The sequence below is a fragment of the Enoplosus armatus genome, chromosome 3 (genome assembly GCF_043641665.1).
Source record: "Enoplosus armatus isolate fEnoArm2 chromosome 3, fEnoArm2.hap1, whole genome shotgun sequence".
Classification (NCBI taxonomy): Eukaryota; Metazoa; Chordata; class Actinopteri; order Centrarchiformes; family Enoplosidae; genus Enoplosus; species Enoplosus armatus.
The window spans coordinates 4,657,246-4,674,994 of NC_092182.1; the positions used below are offsets into that span (position 1 = coordinate 4,657,246).

The 17,749-nt window shown below is 44.8% G+C and overlaps 1 protein-coding gene across 2 annotated transcripts; it reads left to right on the forward strand.

Moving 5' to 3' along the window:
- The first annotated feature begins 1,413 nt into the window (after positions 1 to 1,413).
- rybpb (RING1 and YY1 binding protein b) lies at positions 1,414 to 15,271 on the forward strand. Of its 2 annotated transcripts, XM_070903006.1 has the most exons (6): positions 1,414 to 1,530; positions 2,135 to 2,260; positions 13,895 to 14,028; positions 14,149 to 14,200; positions 14,289 to 14,387; positions 14,737 to 15,271. In XM_070903006.1, the coding sequence occupies exons 1-6, from the start codon at positions 1,505 to 1,507 to the stop codon at positions 14,984 to 14,986; spliced, it is 687 nt and encodes a 228-aa protein (XP_070759107.1). In that variant the 5' UTR covers positions 1,414 to 1,504; the 3' UTR covers positions 14,987 to 15,271. The 2 variants fall into 2 exon arrangements, with proteins under 2 accessions (XP_070759107.1, XP_070759106.1); XM_070903005.1 differs by having other exon boundaries at positions 13,895 to 14,200.
- The last annotated feature ends 2,478 nt before the right edge of the window (positions 15,272 to 17,749 follow it).

Here is a 17,749-nt window from a genome sequence, read left to right on the forward strand (position 1 = left end):
AGAGCAGCTAATGAGCCTACATGATTCACTCTTGGTCTCCCCCACTGAGAGCCTTGTCCTGGGCAGAGCGGAGGCGCGCAAGAGGTGCCGTGTTTTGCTCCAACACATTCCATGACGCAGCCTGTCAGAGCCAGGAGGGTAAAGGGGTTTTTAAACCTTTGTCTTGCAAATGCTGGATGAATGAAGGTGTTCTGTGTCTTATTGGGCTCTTGAATCAATCAATAAACAATGGTACATGTTTATTTCAGTAAATACAGGAGGACAATGTGTCCAGTAAGGCTGGATCTTCCCCATTCAACTTGATGTTCCAGAAAGCTCTTGAGAAAAAAAAATGCTTGCACTCTAATGGGTAATGCTTTTGAATGTGACTGTTCACAATGAAAGACAACAGATATTCTGTACAGACAATTACTTTCCTGACAACTTTAGACAGGACAAATTAAAACTGTCTGTGTACATGCTGTACATGAAAACCTTTCTTTTATGGAGTTAAAGTGTGGGGGCCATTACCTAAATGATGTGCAACATTACTTCACAATAAAAGGATTATGTGTTTACATCGCAGCCTTGGTGTTTTGTCTGGAGTTTGCACGTTCACAGGGTTTCCTCCAGATATTCAATACTAAATTACCCATATGTGTGAAACTGGGTGCAAATGTGTCTGGCCATGTTTAAACTCTGTAATAGGCTGGAGAGCAGTCCAGAGATTTCCCCTCTCTTTCATCCAGTGCATGCTGGGAGAGGCTCAACAAGCAATGTATGATGCATCCTATGATGCTGGTGTGCAAATGGTAAAAATGTTTTGGTCCATCTTGGATACATCTATAACTCTCTTATTACTAATAATCTGTTATAATTAACCACAAATGAGCATGAATGCTGCCTAATGGTTTTTCCATACATCAGAATTAAAAACAGGATTTTTTTTGTTGCTTGTTATCAGAGCACCTGTGTAAAAACCTTGTGCTGTACATTTGGGATTTTGTTTTTTGATATAATGACATATTAGTACTCTTGACAAACCTGTAGTGAGGTGTTTCTTTTCTTTTACTTTTCTGTGTTATCTTAATTTAATTGCCTTTTCTATTTCTTTTACTGTTTTGTTTTTTTCTTCTCCCATCATGTAAAGCACTTTTAATGCGTTTTAAAAGTTCTACACACATCTGTTTTCTTACAGGCATTGTCAATTGTATCAATATTGCAACACTGTAATCTTTATGTATGCGTGTGTGGTGACATGAGGTCTGTCAAATTTCTCGAGTACTTATCAAAATAACTAGATGCTAAATATCCATCCAGACTTTTAAACCGACTTGCGCTCTGATTGGCTGAGCGGCGGTCACGGGGTGTAGTGCAGTCAGTCGCTGTGCCGTGCCTCGAGCCAGCGCTGAGTGGAGCCTGTCTGCCAACAGCTTCAGCAGCGGCTCTATCTGGAACCCACTATACTCACTGACAATTAAAGGAGGCCCCTTTTTCTTCTTATTTCCGAGGACTATTCTTCACCATGGGCGACAAGAAGAGCCCTACCAGGTAATGCGACCGCCCACTGTCGATTTATACTTGTTTCGTGCGTTTTGGGCTCGATATTTGGATGCGTTTCCCTCACACAGGGATCGTTTCTCCCTTTTTCAGTTGGTATGCCACAGCTAGCTAGAATAGTGCAGTCACTATGGCGGCTTCTCGCTCCCTATAACCCAGTCACTTAACAGACAAAGGGAAATTTTTCAGAGGATACGCCTGGCATTCCCTGAAACGCTCTTCCGCCTCGATTAAACCTTTTGGAGGGTCAATGTCGAAATGGACATTGTTTGATATTGGTTTTGTTAGCCGACATGCTACGCTTCGATGCCGAAAATTTTAGCAATGCTTGCCTGCCTGCTAGCCTAGCTGGCGATACAATCGGACGGTGTGGAGCTCCGCCACTGTGGGGATTTATTAACCAAGGAGCTCTACTTGCCGGGACTCGAACCCAATTTTAATGACAACACCTCCATAATTGCGACGTACTAAGTAGCATGCGTATTGCACGGCGTGTTATGTTTATCACAATTCCCTTTCTTGTTAATTCGTGAATTATGCTGGTATGTGGTATTTCAAGAACTAACTTGACCTTAACATTTGTCTAATTTGTAAGGCCAAAAAGACAAGCCAAACAGACCGCTGACGACGGCTACTGGGACTGTAGCGTCTGCACCTTCAGGAACACCGCCGAGGCTTTCAAATGCAGCATCTGCGATGTGAGGAAGGGCACATCCACAAGGTAACGTAGCGCTCTCTCTCTCTCTCTCTCCCTCTCTGCCTCTCGTCTGAGCGTCTCGTTTTCCCCCTGCTTGGCTGGCTGCAGCATCATTGCATCGCAATTTATGGGAATGACAACTTTGATCGACAGCGTATTTGGCTGTGAGCGAATGGGGACTTGTTGATGGACAGTCTTGCAAACATCTCCTGCCGTTGTCTGGATTATCCGTAGTTTCTCATCTTATGCGTCTGAACATTGCATTGCTTCCATGCATTCCTCTAGGTAGGCTGGCTGGCTGCTTCAATAGCCAGATTGGGGGGGGGGGGGGGGGGGGGGGGGGCAGGCGTACTTCGTGATGGCTGTACAGCTACAGTGCATCAACAGAGCAACAGCAAAAGGGCTGCTTTTTCCATGGAGTGAAACAAGTGCATGCATTTCACCTACCTGTAGGATTCTTTTGATGGTCTGACAGGTCAGATTTATTGTGCATGAGGTGGATGTACAGTAAGGACATGATTATAGGCTAATAAAGGTGGTTGTAATCAGAATTAGAGATAAGACAGACATATGGTGTGACTGTGAGTGTTCACCAGTTTTTTTTTTTTCAATGTTCCAAAAATCAAACTTTTAGTTTTTTAAATGTCAGTCCATTTGTGTATGATTAATCATTTTCAAAACAAACTTGCTTTGTTTTCCTCAAGCTGTTTACAACACTTGCATTTGCTCTCCAGATTAATCATATCAGCATTTATAGTAACGTGCTGGTATGTCCCAGACATTTCCCCTGAACCAGAGTACATTTTGTGATGTCGGCAGAAGACAGTGTCTTATGGGAAACTGTGATGAAATCACTGTATAACTTATCATGACGGGATTCCCTTTCGGTTTGGTGTATACCGACGCCCCCATTTTCTGTTCTGGGGAATGTTTATGATGAGAAGTTGCGTGTGCCACAGCGCGAATTTGTTTACTCTTGTCGTCAGTTGCACAATAAGATGGAGAGAAAGATGAGTCATTTGTGGGTTTGTTGACAAGTCCCCTGCACTCTAACCTTTCCAGCTGTGGTTTTACAATGAGTGGCTCGGCTGACACCCCTGCCACACCACAAACGAGGAGAACACACTGACGCCAGTTCCAAAAGATAAAGAATCCAAAAGATAAAGCTCAATCTTAATTGTCTGGCTCCCCTCCCCCACTATGATCTTTTCCTAGCAGCGTGTAGCTTAAGACCACAGCTGATGATGCAGGCTGAGCCTGCTGCGTGAAAGCAGGAAGCAGAGACAAGCATGTCATAGCCATCCTACCACTGTGCTTTGGCAACAGCCCATTTGCCTCTATTTGGTAAATGGGAGCACATGACATCACAGGATTGGTTGTCACACATTCCAGTTTGATCTGAATAGTTAACCTTTGATTAATGCAATTGTATAGTTGTGGGGCTGCCTCTTATTCTAATGAGCACTAATTAGCTGTCTTTTCTTCACTGTTTGATGTATTCCAGCAAAGCATGGGACGAAGCAACATGCTCTTAGCTAAATCACTCACACTTAAGTCTATGTGTGTGGTTGTTTGTCTTGCTGCTTTTATCTGAGGCTCTTCTGTGAATGCGCTTTCATGCAGAAGGACACGTGTGTTCACTAATTAGAGTTCCTCACTGCTGGTAGGAGTCCAAACACTTCTTTTCTCAACGTTGAAGTTTGATTTGGATCTTCAATTTGTGTTTACTACAAGATAGGTGAACGATTGTTTTTTTGTGCAGTCAGTGTGACACGATTGCATTTATGTTTGAAATGGCTTGATTTGGGTGGTGTGAATGTCTGTAAGCTACCTCCTTCCAAACAGTCCCCAAATACAGCTTTCTTTTCCTGTGTCCTGGGACAAAGGTCAGACAGTATTGACTGTATTTGAATGTAGTAAGGAGAAGGTTGATGCAGCTGAAGTTCTAAGCAGCATCAAAGCCAATCACACCTACCTCATCCATTCCTCAAAAGTTGTTGATACAACAGGTAGCAGTCTGAGTCATTGCGGGTCCACCTACTTGTCCAAAGTGAAATTCAAGATCAGATGAATATTTCCATCCCCTTGAGCTTGATACATCCATCCCTCACAGTCTGCACCGAGTCATTGAGACACCAGCTGTTTCTACAGGTGTTGATAGAGAATACTCAATTAATGTGATCCATGGTGATTGACAGATAGCAGCTTACACTCCGGCAAGGCTTGAATTGCACTTTGTCCCCTGCCAGCGGTAGGTAAGCCAGGTAACTGTGGGTCACGCAGCTCTGATTTGTGCAGATGGAGGCAAGAATGTGTGTTAACAAGAGCAAAACTCTGGCTGTGGCATCAGCATGCAGGGAGAGGCCCCGTTCTCCCCATCTGAGCGCAGCCTAACGAACCTGTTGACCCAGTCCAGCTCAGTGATGTAACACGATACCCAAGTAGGCTAAATGTAGCCTCTACCACTCTGACTCTTAAACAAGAAGGCACTCTGCTTTTTGCACCTGACCTCGCTGCTAATCTACAAGTCCAAGTAGCCAGAGTGTTCAGCCTCTGCATTCAGTGGCTGCTTCTTTGGTAATTGGAGAAGGACTTGCATTAGCATCCCCTGTGAGGTGCATGCTATCATATTTAAATGTTTCTGGCATCTGAACCTGAACGCTGTGTGAATGTGACACCATGTTGCTGTACATCGGTTTGCTTTGTGGTGGTGTTTGGTATGCACCTCTGTCAGCCCCGGGGCCCAGGGAGAAACCATTAGGAGCCCTCTAAAGTTGATTGATGGTGGGGATCATAGGAAATCTTAAGGTACCACAGTCTTTGACTGCTGTGCTGTTATCTGTGCGCTGTTGCTCTCTTGTCAGCCATTTCAAGTAGCTTCCATCTGCTTTATATAAAACAGAGCAAATGGATGTCTCTCACTTTTTAGCAAAATGCAGTGCTCTGACTGGATTGAATAAACTAACTTACATGGTCCCCAGTTTATCTTGAAGCTCAGACTGCTGAAAGGGCACAGAACCTGAACCATTGCAACTGATACACTATGTATACAGCAGAGGTATAGAGGTTTATTCACATAGTTGTCAGATAGGGCTGGGCAATATATCAAATATGTTCAATATATTTGAATATCAATTCATGTGCGATATAGCAAACACCGTCATATTCAACTTTTCAGTTACTTTACAAGTGAAAGTTCTGCATTGTAAACCTTACTAAGGTAGAAGTAAGTATTAAAGTAGTTATTGTGCAGTAAAATGGTCCCTGTCAGTCTTTTACTCTATTATTTTGGATTAATATTACTGCTGCATTATTGTGTATGTTGCATTTTACTGCTGTAGATGTTTATGGTTGTGCTAATTTGAACTATTGTGGGTTAAACTATTGGGTAGTTTAATCTACAGCAAGAAGATCATATGTCTGCAGAATTTACGGTATGATATTTCAGAGAAAATGAGTCAGTAGTGGGGCTAAAAAAGTAAAAGTGCATCTCACTCTTTGTGTAAGTGTTGAGGCTGCACAATTATTGGAAAATGATTTGCAGTGTGTGTCTGTGTTTGTGTGTCTCGGTTTGTGTGCCTTCAATGATGGAATAGAGTCATAATCCGTGGATTCTACCACTGTCACATTAAGGCAAATTGTCTAGGATAATGGAATTACATAAGAGGGACATGCTGGCGCTCAATTTATATCTGCACTTCCTCGCCCACCCCCTGCCCCCACAGCAGCCCCCGCTCAGAGGAAACTGCTTTTGCTTATCCAGCATTATCAGCATCTGCACTAAAACCCTAAGCACGAGCGGGTAGCCCTAATCTTTACATGTTAATTGCCGGATTTAAAAGTTCTTAATTACTTCATGGGATTTGGCAGAGTGTGAGTGATTAAATACAGTAGCCAATTTGGCAATCTGACAAAACAGAGAAATGTTGAGAAAGCTGTTGAATCGGGGCTCCTCCCACTCTGCAAAAAGATGAGGCACGCAAATGAGTGTGACAGTGAGGAGTCTCTGGGAAAATACAGAAAAAGGCATATGAGGACAAGGAGAGAGGGGAGTGAGGGAGTTGTTAAGTGTGGTGTCGAGCTAGCTGAGGAGTAAGGAGAAGAAGAGGGCAAGAGAGGACAAGCGGAGAAACAGAGCGGCGAAGGGACAGAGAGGAGTGTAGCGTCTGGACATTTATGTGTGTGTGTGTTGAAGGGGGGGGGCTGCAAGGGGGATGTGCTCACTCAACCAAGAGTCTCCAGGGGCTAAAGCAGAGCGAAGCACATCATTACCCAGGGAGGGAGAGAGCTAGACTGAACAGCCTCTTCTGTTATACCAGCACCACCACCCATGCATGGGGAAAGAACAGCACCATTTGACATGTCGCTTGCTACAGATGAGCTCAAGATTGGAACCAGAATTGACCACTTTCTCTTGGTAAACGTATGAGGTAATTCTTGGAGCTTGAAGGTTTTAAAGTGAGCGTTATCGAGAAGCTATAGACCAAAAATCAAATCAGTTTGGTAGATTTGAATCATGGCTATAGCAGTCAGCAGAGGCTTTGTGTTTGACCTCTTGGTGTTACGTTTCCTCACTTGATGTTTTTTGTTTGCCTGTTTGATGTTGTGCCCCTTGTGTAGAGCACAAGAGCCTGCTGTGAAGGTGCAATGTCCCCTCAGGCAGTGCTGCTTGATGATTTGTTGAGCAAATTCAAACCAGGCCCTGTCTATACTAAAACAAATGGGCAAAACAGCGGCAAGACGGTGTGACCGGGTCTACTTGACAGATAAGTCACACACACCAGAGGCAAACGGCAGGAGAGAGGTGAAGAAGACCTATTTAAAGCCAGGCAAGGATTTGGGGGGGGGGGGGTGGGGGGGGGGTAATGCACAGGGAGAAAGTGAAGAGAGAGATAGCAGGGAAGAAAACAAAGAAAGAATGACGGAGAGGCAATGGAGAGGAGGAAAATAAATGAGTGATACTCAGCAATGTGACACAGTGCTGCTGATGGAAGGAGCTCATACGTGCTCAGTGCCTTTGCAATGACTCGCTCTCAGTCTGCCCCATGCCAGAAAGGGCATTGGACCTGAAAGGTCAGTCATGAAAAGGAGAGACTTGTCAATGTGAAGATGAAGTCTCTTTTACACATGAGCAGACACAAACGTAGACATTTCCTCCTTTAATACCTCTGTGATAGACCTCTTTTTCTCCTTGCTTATGTCTCTCACTCAAATGCACAGAAGCTCAGACTGTCTGACTCTTTTAGCCTGTCAGGAGAAGCAGGAAAACAAGACTCCTGGCTGCCAGCATGGGGCATAAGGTTTACAGTTATTGCAGAAAAGGTGAGATATCTTTGAGAGATTTCCCTGAGTTCCTTTGCTCTGTCCAGTATTGTCAGTAGTCAGTACCGCGGGAACTAAATGTCATGCCTGACTGTTGAGCTCTTTTGCTGGTTGAGGAAAAGGTGTGGGGTGTAGATGCTGTCTGGGAGCCTGCTGTGCATACAGAGCACCTCAAGAAATTTGATGGAAACATTGTTGGTGATCCACAGATCCCCACATAGAGTGTAACATGGAGGGGATAGAGGGGGAGAAGTGACAGTAACATTAAGTCATCAAAGTCCTGACTGGAACGGACTCATGAAGGGATGAATGCTTAATGCCTCTGGTGGGCAGTGGGAATGAATTGAGAAGTGCTATAGCCCCAGGCTGCTCTTCAGGTACTATCCTCATTCAACCTCCACAGCACACTCACTCACAGAGATTACTTAACACATGGATGGCTGGAGGTACTCTGCTCCAGTCACTTCAGGCTCTCGCCAGGTTCAGACTGGAGTCGTGAAGCGCCCATGTTAATCAATTGGGCTGTTCAGACAGGACACGGGCGGCTCGCGATCTGCAGGGATAGTTTCGGCGTCAGGTCTATTTTCTTTGCCAATCTGGAAAGAAAACATACTGATAATCTATTATAAATGATATATATGATCTGATTCTGATAAATTATGCATCCCATGCTTGCCAACCCTTTTGATTTTCCTGCCCCTCTCCCCGCTGTTCTCCTGGAGTTTCAATTCCCCAGACCCCCCCCCACACACACACACACATGATGAAATTTCAAAATCTGCCCATCTACTATTTATTAGAAATAGTATCGCTGCTGTTTTTGATTGAGTTTTTTAAATAACGCACTTATTCCACATATTTGTCAGTTATGTCTAAACAGACGCACAGAGAGATCAGCTCTGTGTGTGATTAGAAAAAAGCGGAGGAACAGAATCGCTTGTTGACCTGCGCGAAGAAATGTGCTTCTGGCGTGGACAGTTACACTACTGCTCACACGAAGATTGACATATTGCTGCACTCCAGCCTCCTGTCTGAACCAGACGTCAGACTGGTCAAGGACTTCCTCACAGGGACTGGAAGTCCCACAGTCCAGTGGTAAAGGTCATTTTTCAATTTAACATTCTGTTAAGTAATTAAAAGGGCAAATAAATGAATGGGTTTGTCCGTGTGCACTGGCGAAGGTGCCTTTATGAAAGACTCTCTTTAAGATTGATGTCTTCTTTGAATCTTTGGACGGTAATCTCAACATAGTGTTCCCCGAGATAGAGGTCTGCAACTCAGGATGAGCCTGAAGGCCACTGACAAATTTAGGGCTGGATTTGGTTTCACCTTCACACCGTGAGGATCAGATTCAGTTCTAAATTATTTGCACGTTTCTATTAGCGCTGAAACAATTAATTTATTAGTTGATCACCATAAAATGAATTAACAAGTCGTTTATCAAGAAGAAATCAAAATCTCTGCTGGTTCCAGCTTCAGAAATGTGAAGATTTGCGTCTTTTCTGTTTTAGATGGACATTTTCACTATTTTCTGACTAATCAATTAACCGAAAAAATAATTGACAGACTAATTGATAATTAAGCCCAAACTGACCTATTTAAATGACTGTCCAAATCCACCCAAAATGTGAAATAACAGGAGACAAATGAAGCCAACAAATATTCACTTTTGGGAAACTGGAAGCTGTGAATTTTTGGCACTTTCATGTAAAAAGCGACTTAACTGATTATGTGTTTATCAGAATATCTGCTGATTTAAATAAACATTGTTTCCACTCTAGTTACTGTGAAACATTAACAGTAAATTGACTGTAAAATGATGCATGGATAATAATCCATACTGATCATTTTGCTCTTGTCTCAAGTCATCTAACACATGCGCACACCACTTTTTTTGCACTGTTGCACCGTTTCAGGCAAAATTTTGCCAGTTGTCAGACCCATGAATTGGGTCAGGCGGGGGCCATGCAGTGCTCCTCCCAGACATACTTTAAGTCGCTCTGGAAAGATTGCCTAACATTCAACAATAGAACAATAGAGCATATATATATATATATATACCAGCTGACTGGTTAACAAATTCGAAGCAGCACAGGCAGGCAGCTCTGGGCTCTGCTTCATCACCCTCCATACTGGTAGGGGGGAGGGGAGGGCATCACGTGTGTCTACATAATGATCAAGGCATACAGCAAGTGTTGACACAGACAAGTAGATCATCAATTACATGGTTGCCAGCACGTGATAGGGGGGTGCTGTGATCAAACTAAGGCCCTGTGGCATTCTCGCATGCTGGATCTGAGAGATGCGCTCCAGGCTGAGACTGTGATGGTCTCTCTGTCCAATGTGGTGGGGGGAAACCAGGTCACTGCTGAATGCATATGAATCAAGGATTCATGTTGCTGAACAACTTTGTATGTCACTGAGGACAAGGAGCCCACGTTCGTACTGTGTAGATGCGGTTATTTACAGAGTCTGAATGAGAGAGTGGGTGATGTTAAATAGTCTGAGCTCTTCAGTGGGCTGTCCATGGTCAAAGAATACCGTTGTCTCTCGGCTGTCTCAATCTCTCTCTCCTCTCCGCTCAGCTGTCTGCCTCTGCATTCACTCAGCCTGGCAGGAAATAATTGCTTGTCCTCCACACGGCACTTCAAATAAAAGAGCTGTGTTAATGAGGGCTTTCCTGCGCCTCTCTCTTTCTCTATCAAACCCTCCATCACTCGCTCACTCTCTTCATTACTCTGCCTCTCCACGAAGTGCTGGGGCTCATTGTTTTCCTGGTTTGTCTAAGAAAGAGTTCCCTCTGAAACAGCAGCTTCAGCTCTTGCTCTTACCTCGTGCTGTCGGCTGCTCCTGGCCAGCGAGAGCACCAGCTGAGCAGAGGTGTGTCTGTCTCTGGGATGGTTCAGGCTGAGCGGAGCGGTCTAACTATGGGTGTCAATCTGACTGAATTAGGAGCTTTTAAGCATGATGATAGTTATTTCAGGGCATCCCGTGGAGGGAGTCTCCCCACTCCTTCCTCCCCCAGACAGAGGAATTTAGGGGAAAGCATAGGAGGAGCTGTCAATCACGGCCCATTGTTGTGCGAAGGGGAGGTAATAAGCTGTGAGCCCTCACAGTGGGAAATGATTCGACAGCAGGCTTTACACACTTGACACACTCACTCACACACTCACACTGATTCCCCAGGAATATATTGGCAGCTGTGGGAGCTTGGAGCAATTTCTGAAATTGGACCCTGGGGTTCACTCCTGGTCCTGCTGCCAGGATCATTTCCAGTACCTCTTGTGAAATATAGATGTTTCTTATTTGCAAAATAATACTGTTCAGTTGTACAATCATTCTCAGCAATGTTTAATTAGTACATTCTGTGCTCAACAACCTGGGCAGATTCTTTAAATATTAACAGCAATTCGTTTTAGATATGAAGTATATTAATAAGCAGAAGATTTTTTTCCAGCTGTTCAGGGCCACCACTATTTGATAAAATGCAAGCGACACATATAATGTCATGCAGAATCTCCAGCCATGTTAATGAGCCACAGAGCATTGCTGTGCAAAGCCATGATGTGTGGTCAGTAAATAAATAATGGGGCAAAGAGAGCAGTGGCTCTCTCATGCCAGCAGCAACTCATGGCTGACTTACAGCTGGCACTGAATCACTGCTTAACTACCGGGGCTGCTTCTGCCACCACTGCTCCGCTGACACAAATCTCAGGCTCTGGCCAGGGCTACAACCCTGCAACAGGCAAAAGAGGCGTGGATGTTATCAGCCAATCAATCACTCATTCACAACCTCCTTGGCTAACAGCCCTCACTGCCAAACAAAATGATTTGTGCTCCTGTTGGATGCTGTCTGTGTTCGCAATCTGTTTACTCATGGCTGTGGGTTAGAGATTTATTTTTATCATGTTACATCATTGTAGCTTTGCTCACTGCTGTTTTCTCATGTAGCTCAAGCTGCCGCCCCAAAACTTGAATTCTTTGTCACACTTTCTCAGTGGCGTGTCAGTGATTTCCCACCAGATGTTGACATCGGACCAGGAATCCGATGGTACTCGAGGGACCCCTGAGATTCCCATGGGGTGGGCTGCATTGTGTCATCAGAATAGGAACAGGCCAGGGAAAAGCAAGGCTCAGAAGTGCACGGGAGACTGGAGGAATTTATGTTGCATTTTTTTTTAAATGTCACGGCCAATTCAGCATGTGGTAATGGCATGTATTATTTGCTCAATATAAATTTAGAAAATCAGTCATATACACTACAGGCCTGCTTTGACAAATTGGTGTTGTGTCAGTACGGGCGAGGAGGTTTAGTGCTGTAAACTCAACATCATCACTTCCTAATTAATTACTTATCAACTTAATCACCTAAGCAGTTAAAAGCATTGCAGAGCGTACTTAGACTTACCCAAGTACTATGAATAGGAGCTCTAATACTCAATATGGGAAGTAATTACTCTAGATTGAAATGGAATGAGGATCAATTTGATGGGAACAGGACAGGGGTTGGCAATTATGAAGCTAGGATGGGATGGGAAGAAAATTCCACTCCCACCCTTTTTAATTCTCACCCACTGGAGGCCCCCGAAGGGTGGCTTACACAAGTGCAGCAGGTAGAAATCCCCAAGCTCCAGAGAACCAAGGCATCTAGCCAGTGGATACTGAATCAACAGTTGGTGTATTGATTGGAGTATAGTGTGAGCATTACGACATGATGCTCTATTATACCCCGATTGATTGCCTTCTTCTGCCTGCATGCCCCACACCCCCCTCATCAAGGAGAGACCCTCTCTGTCTGTAATAGGCCGCAGCAGGAGGAGACTAAATGAGCTTGATGGAGTAGTAGAGGGAAAAAGTTGCAGAAGAATTGGACTGTTGGAGTTTAAAAGTACTCAGCTTCTAAAAGCTAGAGGTACAGAGGGAGTGGAGTGACATTTGTGGAAGATGTTCGAGGATGGAAGTGCAGAAACGAGAGTAACTGGACTGGCAATATGATGCTGCCAAATTGAAACACTGAGGCTAACCACTTAAGCAGCTGTCTGAAAACCACTCTCCACAGCAAGCCACTGAAAATCAGCGTTGTCACACTATTGAGATGTTTTTTTGCCACATGTATTTGCTCTTAGATCCGTTTCACTGCAGCCCATTCTCATGGCAAAACCAAAAGCATTTGTTTTCGCTGTAAGAGCTTCATTTGCCTGACGCTTTGACTGAAAGAGAGACTCCCTACTTGACCACAGCTCTCCTAAAGCAGTCGTGAGGATCAAGGGACCTCCTCACCACTGCTGGGATATCGCAGAAACTTCCTGCCAAGAGTAGAATTGGGTTTGGAAGGGTTGGGTGTACACAGCTAGCTAGTATAACTTGTTGTGTTCCTGTTGAAAGGCCTCCTGAGCTTCCATCGAGCCATGCCAGGCTGTTTGTTTGCACGCTAAGCTTTTCAAGTGCATGTTTGTGTGTGTGTGAGTGTACTTGTGGTTTACTCCTCACCATGCTTGCCCAGTGCTGGCCTGTGATTATCCATGTTGTTGGCTGCAGTTTGGTCTCGGCTGAGTCGGAGCCCCCCCCCCCAAAAGGTCCTCTCCCCCCCCAGATGCTGCCAGCTGGTGTCCATTATGCTGCAGGTGTGTGTGTTGGCTCAGGCAGTCTGACTTTGGGTTAGCTTTTTGCCTCGCAACTTCGGGCCCTGTTCATCTGCACAGCTGACCGAGCAAGATGCTGCTCTTGCTGCATGCGTGTTTGTAACAGTTCAGTGGTGATACACCACAGTAGAAAATATGTTTTCAGAATAGGGTGGTTTTATGTGAACCGCCCCCTCTTTGGGAAATCAGTGGGATTCTTTGAAAGTTGCACGTGACATTTATCTTCCTTGCCTTTATTGTTTTTGCTGAGATAAGTGTGATCAAACTCAAACTTATGTGTGTGTTTGAAAATGAGTGAAAAGAGGGACAGGGTAGCTCTATGGTTGCTGGTGAGCTCAGTGAGCGGAGCAGCTCCACCATGTCCAACTGAATCTCAGTCTGTGACAAATGGGGCCAACCCTGCAGTAATCAGATTAGAGGACCTAAGTGACGTGCTGCAAATGTCCCACCTTGTGATCCTGTGCATTCATTTTATTACAGCCGCGAGCTAATGAGATTAGTCCTCAAAACAGAGCTGCTCCACTAGGAAGCGGCTGCGTAAAACCCACCTCTGCAGCGGCCCCCTCTCCCTCGCCGGCCTCAGTCGCCTCTCTTCGTCTGCCGTAGTGTGACTGTGTGTTGGTGTGTAGCCAGAGTCAGCTCACAGCTCCACTACGAAGCTAATCCATGTTTGTGCCTTGGATCTCCTCCACAGGAAACCCAGGATCAACTCCCAGCTGGTTGCCCAGCAGGTGGCTCAGCAGTACCCCATGCCTCCCCCGCCCAAGAAGGAACGGAGGGAGAGGAGCGAGCGCACAGACAAGGAGCGCCCGGATGGCGAGGGCGAGCGTGCCAACGGGGAGGGACGCCCAGAGGGTGAGCGTCCAGAGAGAGTGAGGCCAGAGGGAGACACTCCCGAGAAGGAAAAGAGCGACAAGGAACAGCCAATCAAAGACAAACCCGACACAGAGAAGGAGATCAGCCCAGCCGTCACGAAGAAGCCCAGCAGCAAAAAGACCAGGTCAGTGTACACATCGAGGCCTCACTTGTGTCTGGATGTCATCTGTGCTGGTATTAATCCTCACTGGTGTGTATCTGTTTTCCTCCAGACCCAAATCAGACACCCATCAGAGCCCACCCAGTGACAAACACAGCATACAGTCCGGCAAATCAGCAACCAAGACCAACAAGAACTCTCACATTTCCAGGTGTGTAGCACCCTCGCATACTCTGCTTCTCTTCGGCAGAACACATGGTTTCACATCTCTGACTACATAGCACTTCTGTTTGAGAGAAACTCATGCGGCACAAGGCTAGTAGGGAAACCTCAAATGATTCACAAATGATCTTTTACACTAAACACCCACTCTCACTTTATATACACTTGTTCTGACTGTTTTCGTTTGTCACCCGACGAATTGAGCAATTTAGTGTAACCGCCCACGCAGTGCTGGCAGCCTCCTCCTTGTTGTCGCTGAGACATACATACTGTGGTTGCCATTTCTGGTTATTAATGTTTTAGTTTTTTTGTTCCCCCCCTCTGTCTATGCCCCTCAGGCCCAAACTGAAGAACATTGACCGGAGCACCGCCCAGCAGTTGGCCATCACCGTAGGGAACGTGACAGTGATCATAACAGACTTTAAGGAGAAGACCCGCTCCTCCTCCACGTCCTCGTCCACCATCACATCCAGCGCGGGCTCCGAACAGCAGCACCAGAGCTCCGGCTCCGAGAGCATGGACAAGGGCTCGTCGCGCGCCTCCACACCTAAAGGGGATCTCTCTGTGGGGCACGACGAGTCGTTCTGAGGTCCCGCCCCTCCCCCTGCCCCTCCCTGTCTTCACCCTGCTCCACTCCCCCCCTTCCCCCCCACGTTTCTGGACACTATGGATCCCATAGGGGGAGAGGTTTCCCATTGCTGCCCTGCCTCCATTCCATGACCACCCCTGTATGCAGAGAGGAGCTGGCTGGCTGAGAGGAACAGTGCAGTGCGCCTGCCGGGGGAAACAAACGCCCTGCTGGGGGGAAACGTCCCTCGTGGTTACACCCATGGCACAGGCGAGGAGAGCTGGGCTACAAGGAATTACGCGCACCCCCCCCCCCCCCCCCATCCCCAAACTCCCCCGCGGTAGCATCCAGACACTTGTATGTATTGTTTTATATTCGTATGTGGATGTGAGGCCAAGTCTACATTTTTTTGTTTGTTTTTGTAAAGAAGAATTCTCCGCTGGGCACAATAACCACCATAATTTCAATAACGTTAAACTATTATTACCCTTATTTATTACCTGTTGCACCTGTATACTTTGATGTTCTCCTTTTTTATGTTGAAGCTTTGCTGTGTAGCTCTGCCGATCGATTATTCCTTCAGTGTTTTTATTACAATTTGAAAAACAGACAAGACTCGAGTCACACAGACACTCACACTCACACTCACACACACACACACACACACACACACACACACTGGTGCTAGATACACTGTGAAGCAGTTTTGCAGATCTGGGATTGCCCATTCACTCAATGTGACAAAGTGCTGATGAATCAAATTCTCATTCACTTTTCTCAACAACACTGTTTCACGCTGAACACTGTCAGGACCTCCATCAGGTCCGCTCTGCTTGTTCTGTACAGGTCAATGTGCATCAGAAGAAAGGTCACCGGAGGTTCAGACACCTGACTTTTTCAACTAGATTGTCTATGATTTAGTATGCTATAGCAGATCTCTTATACAGTATCTTATGTCCTTAACTGTACAGTGTAGGCTGTTGTGTAAAACACTAAAAGCTGTTGATATTTTCTGCATTCCGTACTTAGATATTGAGTTTTCTGGCTGAAGGCAGAGCTGTCCTCGCAGCTCTCAAGCCAGAGTGGGGTTTTTTTTCTCGTGACTGAAGGATGGTTACACGCAGTTCCACTTGGTAAAACCATATCGAACTGTGAAATAGACTCGTCGTGTCAAGCTGTTGTGAATCAATCTCCTTTTTATTTTGTTGTGGTCCTGAAGACAACTTTGAATCGTCATTCTCTCAACCTGATGTCCCAGAAAACAAGTGCAAAGACATGAACAATTTTCAAAAATCGACAATTCAGTTTTTTTTCTTTTAATTAATTTAAGACTCCTGTCATTGAAGGCAAAAACTATTGCAGTAGTTAATAGAACACAATTGCTCTTTCAATTTTTAGAACAGCAAGGCTTATTTAAGGGTTTTAATTCACTTTCACCTTAGCTGATACTAGACCAACATAATTTCCTTATAACTGTATGAAATTGTATAAAGAATAAATGTGTATATGATATCTTAGTTTTATTTATTGAAGGACCAAAGGAATTTCATAATGACATGATAAATAGACAGATAAATAACAATTTGAAATGCAATTATCTAATGTGTGAGATGAATAACAGTTTAAATAAAGACTAATATAATCCATGTAAATGGTGTTCTTATTGTCCACTTGTCTCTGTGCACGGCTCAGCTGGGGCAGAGAACTGTCAGTGCTGCGCCCAGTGGCGGATCTCGCCTCATTGTGCAAGGCGGCGAGAAGCAGACTGGGTGTGGGGTGGGTGGCTGAGGAGAGCTCTGGGTCCGCTGGGTCGAGGCCTTAGGCCTTCGTAAGCCCCCTCTTCACTCTGCTGGACTACCACAGTGCATGTAGCTCCCTCAACAGCGGGCCCAACTCACCAATTGAGCCACTCCCAGAGCAACTAAAGCCAGTTTAGGTGAGGTTAACAAGTCCCCAAAAAAACCCATGTCCTACTAGGATCTGAGGGGCAGGATTTGATCTGTGTTGACTAAAAGCTTTGCATTTTCACACGTACGGTGTGATAATCATATGTGTGTCGTAAGCAATGTTTTGAAGCCCAAGAGATATGTGTTCCTAAGTTTTTTTTGTTGTTGTTTTCTGCTCTTAAGCTATGGTTAATATGTAATTATGTACTTTATTGCATACAAATATGGAATCAGTGTTCGAAGTGAGGAAAAGCAATGTGAATAGAACTAAAAAGTTGGACTCTTGGGTCAGAGGGGGGGGAAATGTTTTGTCCAATTTTTACTGAGAATAAATAAAAGCCTGCTTTGTAATGCAATCTATTAGAAATGGGCCTAAAAAAAAGCCATCTTTTCACCTGCCTTATCTGCAACCACATTCACTTGACTGAGTACTCCAACAGAAAGGATTCATTGTTAAATTATTGACAAATGGCCATTTGCTGAGTATATGAATTATTGCTTGTATATAGAATTTTAAAAAGGTGCAAAAGCAAACACTATGAATAATGGCATTGGAGCTGAAGTCTTTTGTTTCCTGTTTCCTTTCCGCGCAAGCAGTTCTGTTCTTGTGTGCGACCAGTAACCTTAATTTACTGTGTAAAGATGGTTACATTTTTTAGCTTTGTTTGTCAGAGACCCAAATATAGAAGGCTTGTTTACTGACTGTATAACCTTAACCGTGAATTTCCAATTAAGTGTATTATACAAACTCATTTCTTCCTATAACAATGTCTTGTACAATGCTTTTAAAGTTATTGCTCGGTTTAAAAAGAAAATGGAAAAAAAAAAACGTTTTAG